Source organism: Tachysurus fulvidraco, chromosome 25 (genome assembly GCF_022655615.1).
Source record: "Tachysurus fulvidraco isolate hzauxx_2018 chromosome 25, HZAU_PFXX_2.0, whole genome shotgun sequence".
Lineage (NCBI taxonomy): Eukaryota > Metazoa > Chordata > Actinopteri > Siluriformes > Bagridae > Tachysurus > Tachysurus fulvidraco.
The window spans coordinates 15979793-15985934 of record NC_062542.1 but is presented as its reverse complement, the minus strand read 5'-3'; the positions used below and the strand labels follow the sequence as shown (position 1 = coordinate 15985934).

Here is a 6142-nt window from a genome sequence, read left to right as displayed (position 1 = left end):
TATCATATTTATTCAAAACCTTTTGTGAAAAGCAAAATCATTGTTCACAAGTTGCATCATCTGAGCCAACAATAAGCAAACGCTACTTATTTCATGGCAGATAATTACATGTATCACGTATAAAACAGCTCGATGTATATCAATTCATTTTAGAAAATGTGACTACAGTAAATGCAGATATTCCACAGACTGATAATATTGTAATATAATAAAATTAAAATGAAACTTCCTGATATTATTTCCCCTTTTATAAAATGTACCAAATTTGATCACTTCTGTGATTAAAATATTTTACCTTTATGTAATCATTGTTTCAAAATCACTTGATATATAGCTACAATGCTGTGTTGGTTCTTTGTAAGCTAATCTAAATATTGTAATGCGTACCCCATCGTCATGACGACACCTTCAAGAAACAAATTTTTCCAAATGATCATCAAAATGAGGCACAAAACACTTCCAGTCTTGTCATGACAATTAACATACATCCAATTTTTCTGTAACTCAATCAATAAACTCGATATTTCAGGCAGGGATGCACAGTTCCTGTTTTTGAAAATGAACTATGCTGAAAGGTTCCTGTATCTGGTCTTATTGTCTAGATAAACATTTGGGAAATGTTACATTAAAACATAACTGTTTAAATCAAACCAGAGCAAGAACATCCATATCATTATGTCTGAAGTTGCACCAATGACATTACAATATTTCTGAATGCTATGATTTATTGACAAAGCAGCAAGAGAGAGCAGCTTTTTAGTTCACAAAACAGGAAGAAAGACAATAAAGAAAAATTGCAATATTATTATATTTCTGTGTAGCTTCTGAGAAATAACTGCATCAAACTCCACAAAAAGAAAAGTACTTTATTTCTCAGAGTGTATGATGCTCATTTATAGGCTCAGGTGTGTTTGAGGTTCAAACGAAAAGTCCCAGATTTCACTGAAGCTTCAGAAGTCTATGTTAACGTTTTCCCTGCTTCATTGCAGGTTTCCGTCCTTTGCCTTTAAAAGCTCCCCCTTTGCCTTTGAAAGCTCCCCCTTTGCCTTTGAAAGCTCCCCCTTTGCCTTTGAAAGCTCCCCCTTTGCCTTTCCCTTTCCCACTTGGAGCATTTCGTCGCCCTTTCCCAGGCGCGGTCCCTCGCCGTCCTTTCTTCCCTTTCCTCCTTTCCGAAGATTCACTGTCTTCCTCCCTCATCTGCTTATTCACTGCTTTGGTGACGTCCAGTCGAGGTCTCTTGCTATCCATCACTTTCAGCATATCCAGGTGCTTCTGCTTCTCTCCAGCAAAGTCACCGATCAGGGGCTGGAACTGTCTCTTCTTGCCTGTGTTTCTCTGGGGTTTCTCTTTAGGAAGTCGCTCTTGGAACTTTCCCAGTGAAGCTGTGGCACTTTTGGCGATGCTCACAGCTTTGGCCAGCTCAGTTTTGGACTGCTGGCTGGTTGGAGCGAGTCCCACACCGGGCACCTTCAGCTTCTGTGCCCTGGCGATGTTCTTCAGGCGGTTAAACTCGTTCTTGGCCACTCGCTCTTTCTTGGCCTTGATTCTTTTGCCAAACTGGTCCTCATTTGGATCTGCGGTCTCAGGCACCTCTATGAGCCATTCCTTCGTGTTATCTTTAGCTCGTTTATAACCCCAGCGCCTTTTCCACTCCTTGTGCACTTCATCCCACACCAGATTCGTCTTCTTTTTCTTCTGGATGCCTTTAAGTTTAGCGAACTGCTCCCATTTGGTCGGAGGTCTCGCCTTGGGTGCAGGTTTTTCTCGGGGTAACTTGGTGACAGGGTCGGGCAGCTTTACCACTATAACCTCCTCTACTTTCTCACTTGGATGTTTCCAGATCTCATTGATGAGGAGCTGCGTGTTGTCGCGCGCCAGAGAGCGAAGAAACTCGTCTTTGTTTTGCTGTTTAAACTCCCGAATATTTACCGAGTTCTTATCCAACGCCAGCAAGTTTCCGATATCAAACTCGAGGTCCAGTTCTTTATGTACGGTGATACTTCTTAACCTTTCTGCCTCGTCTTTCTCAGCTTTAGCGAGCACGTCTTCTATACTGCACGCCGCCATCTTGCATACAATATTCCCACGTGTTGCTCTTCTTCTTCGTTTGGCACGAGGCGGTTGACAGACAACTGAAAGGTTTTCTTTTGCCCCCTAGTGGACTACAGTGTAAATGGCAGTTTTAAAAAAGATATATTCACAAACACGCTTCTGTTGTGGGTAAAACTATTTTGTACTCTGATACAAAATGAGAAACTTCTCGATTTCTATACAACTTTAACCTAATATTGATTGCACTGCAATAATCCACTCCATTGCCAAACACTCCTTACACCTCCCTGTGATGTCCATTATTATTATTTGCATTGCCCAATTTTATTTATTTTTATTATTAAATATTATTATTATTATTATTATTATTATTATTATTATTATTATTATTATTATTTTACAATTGTAACCTAATTGTATCTCAGTTTACACTCAGATGTCCACATATTTTAGATCATTTATTTAAACAGGTGCACTTCTGATCTTAACCGCTAGGTGGGAGTGTTGGATAAATTTAATCTTTTTTTTCTTCTTTTACCTGAAATTACATTCACATTATATTCAATAGTATAAACACACAACAAGCAACAGATTTATACATTTGTTACTCAAATAAGAGAATCTGGGCTCTCCATGCCTGTACACTAAATGAGAAACTCACAAATCTAAATAATATTAAAGGGATTAAATTGGAAACTGACTTACAGAAGAGGTAATCACCCTTTCACTCAAAACAATGAAGCAATGTACTGTTTTTAGAACCTTTAAATCATTAAAGCCTCATTTATAACTCCTGAATGGTCTAATATCCTATTGGCCATCTTACTCATTAAAAACCAGGCCTACTCCTCCAGTTCTGGCCTATGCCTAATTATTTCAGTCCCAACCAAGATACAGAGGCACTTTGAAGCCTCGCCCCGTCCCTGGGGAGCACACCGAGAGAGGGAGGGACGTTTTGTGAACTTAGTGGTAGAAGAAAGCTGATTCTTCTTTGTTTCTCTGCAAGCTCCCTCCTCTCTTCTCCCTCATTAGTATGGGGTCCATTTTCTTCTCTAACTAGAATGGCAAACCTTTGACTTGTTTCTCTCCACAGACTCAGAGGGCAACAGGACGTTCTGTTGAATAAACATTTCCACTGATTTTAAATGATCAGAGTTTCAACATTCCTAATTCTCCCTGTCCAAAAGACACCAAAGAGCCATGTTGCACCTCAAACGGGTAATCAGCCTCTGCGATTATCAAAGTAAACGAGGCATTTAGAAAGAAAGTTCTTCAAGGTTTGAGGATGTGACAGCTGGGTTTGAAATTTAACCAGCATGTTAAGGGCTATGTAATGATATCAAATGGTTCATAAACCTGAAGAGGTTTGTGTATCTTTAGAAATGATTTCCATGTGTGTGTTGAATGTACTGGGGATTTAATTACACAACACTATAAAAGATATAAAGATTTATGCATCAGAAAACCCCTAGGAGTGCTTCAGTACATCTGAAATGCAGGCATGTGATGGTATTCAATGTCCATGCTTTCATTTGTAAATTTAGACATTAGCAAGTTTTAGCAAGGATTATAGTTAGAAATAAAATACAAATGATGATAGCATCGCTTTCTGATTTAAATCCATAATGACATAAATATTATGCTCTGCTAACGCTGCTTTAGCAAATTTAAAGAAATCTTTTGTGAACTTTCAAAACAGAAATCCTTGCACCACATCACTGCTTGGTGGATTACCGCAGTTCAACTTCATCTAAATGCTGATCTCTTCTGTATAGCGCATAATGGAAATAAGACGTCGACGTCACTCGCTCCTTATATGAGTCCACTTAATTTAATTTTCAATGCTAAAAAATTCATTCATTGACACACAGCTAGTCCTAGTGGAGAAGCCAAGCTGTGATTTTGCATTTAGGAAACGTCTGCGTATTTGTGAATGACATTGTTTTATTTCCAGCCCTGCTAATTAAAGGCAATATTAAGTCTTGCCGTGAAAGTGAGGCTTCTGATGGCTATGGAAATGAGAGCAGGAATGACGCTGCGCCACACGCCTGCAGGTACAGCAATGGTGAGAATCTTAATAAGAACCGAACGAGCGCAATTGCTCAAACAAAAGCTCCTTTTTTTCCACAGAGTGATTGCTTTACATGGTCTTAGTCACATTTCACATGGCAGGAGGGCACATACCTGCACAAAAATGACTAATAATGGCCTAAAGATGACAACACCAAACTCTAATGGTACAATGACTTCTCACATTCATGATTGCATTATATTCTGAAGTGCAGCCACTTTTACTTCCTGACATTGCATAATTGTCACTCCAGGCATGTTTATTATTTAACATCTCCCCTCACATTACCTTACAGCTGGAGAGTCGTGACTTCACATGCCACAAATCAGCCTTGGGAATACATGCATCCCAGCAAAGGTCACATTGTGTGGATTATGGGATAATCAGTCTTCCGAAGGATCCCACTTTAAAGTCTTCAATGAGCATGGATTACCGTGATCCAATAATCACTAAACACACATTGCTGAAAAAACTGCTCCAACCTGAACACATGAAATACTGTACGTGATAACCTAGTGGTTAAGGTGTTGGTCTACTGACAAGATGGTCGTGAGTTTGAATCCCAGGTCCGCCAAGGTTCCCCTGCTGGGCCTCTGAGCAAGGCCCTTAACCCTCAATTGCTGTTGTATAAATGTAAGTCGCTCTGGATAAGGGTGTCTGCTAAATGTCAGAAATGTAAATATCTTTAGATAAGAAAAAAGATCTTAAACCTGAGAGGTAATGATCAGATTTCATTTTAGAACTTCTCGTCTCACTCACCACGTTCCACTCTAGATCAATATCATATTAACAAGCGATCCATTGTAGAAGTAGTGAAGAAATTAGCACACTCAAAAGCCCCAGACTCAAAAATCCCAGAATGCATTGCAGTCTCTGCCGCATTCACCTCGTCACTGGGTGTACGGTCACTTCTCTCTTTTCATTAAACTTCCCCAGAGACTTTCCTCATCATTCTCTCTTAGACATCAGACATGACACAACTGTGCTGAATTATGACAGAGATGCACACAGTTCGGTTAGTTAACATTTTCTAAGATGATTAACAGATTTGTACAGATGAGGAGGTGAGAGATCTGGAGAAGTTAAAGCATTAAAGCAGCGCTGCATCGTTCTAAAGTTCCATATAAAGTTCTCACTTCATCTTCTCTTCACTTTTGACAGAAATCTGACCGCCAACGTCGGGAACGTCGGGATTAGTTAACCAGAGTGAAAACAGACACAAAATAAATCTTTGCTGTGTGTTAATTACATAAAGATTAATATACAAGTTGTTCAGGGTGGAATTTCCTTTGTGGATGAAACTATGTCCCTGATTCCCTGACCTTCATTTATGGGGGTTTTTTAATTAGGTGAAAAAAACCTAGAAGCAAATTGAAAAACAATTTCATCACGGCTAACCAGACTGAATCAAAAGTGACATATTTCATAACAGATGTGTTGCTTACGTGTATTTATAGTAAAATAAGGAAAACCCCCAGGGAGCGAGTGTTAGCAAGTCCAAGGAAATGATGAACTAAGGTGGAAATTTTTGGAGGAATATAATTTAATTAATAATATAATATAACTCGAGGAATATAATTTTAAAGGAGCTGAAGAATGGGGTGCACGGTGGCTTAGTGGTTAGCATGTTCGCCTCACACCTCCAGGGTTTGATTCCCGCCTCTGCCTTGTGTGTGTGGAGTTTGCATGCTCTCCCCGTGCCTCGGGGGTTTCCTCCGGGTACTCCGGTTTCCTCCCCCGGTCCAAACACATGCATGGTAGGTTGATTGGCATCTCTGAAAATTGTCCGTAGTGTGTGTGTGAGTGAATGAGAGTGTGTGTGTGCCCTGTGATGGGTTGGCACTCCATCCAGGGTGTATCCTGCCTCGATGCCCGATGACGCCTGAGATAGGCACAGGCTCCCCGTGACCCGAGAAGTTCGGATAAGTGGTAGGAAATGAGTGAGTGAGCGATGAGCTGAAGAAGATCAGTAACTGGAGGCAAAGTGAGCTGAAGAAAGAAATGAAAAAATGAAAAAAA

General features: G+C 40.0%; 1 protein-coding gene across 3 annotated transcripts; it reads right to left on the bottom strand.

The window, feature by feature from the left end:
• Positions 1-707: 707 nt before the first annotated feature.
• Positions 708-2118, bottom strand: rrs1 (ribosome biogenesis regulator 1 homolog). Of its 3 annotated transcripts, none has more exons than XM_047808849.1 (2): positions 1068-2118; positions 708-1004 (listed from the first exon to the last, which is right to left on the bottom strand). In XM_047808849.1, the coding sequence occupies exons 1-2, from the start codon at positions 2065-2067 to the stop codon at positions 964-966; spliced, it is 1041 nt and encodes a 346-aa protein (XP_047664805.1). In that variant the 5' UTR covers positions 2068-2118; the 3' UTR covers positions 708-963. The 3 variants fall into 3 exon arrangements, with proteins under 3 accessions (XP_047664805.1, XP_047664804.1, XP_027025411.2); XM_047808848.1 differs by having other exon boundaries at positions 708-1046; positions 1089-2118; XM_027169610.2 differs by having other exon boundaries at positions 708-2118.
• Positions 2119-6142: the final 4024 nt, after the last annotated feature.

Coding starts and splice junctions, on each gene's coding strand:
- rrs1 (XM_027169610.2), bottom strand. CDS start 2,067: ATGGCGGCGTGCAGTATAGAAGACGTGCTCGCTAAAGCTGAGAAAGAC.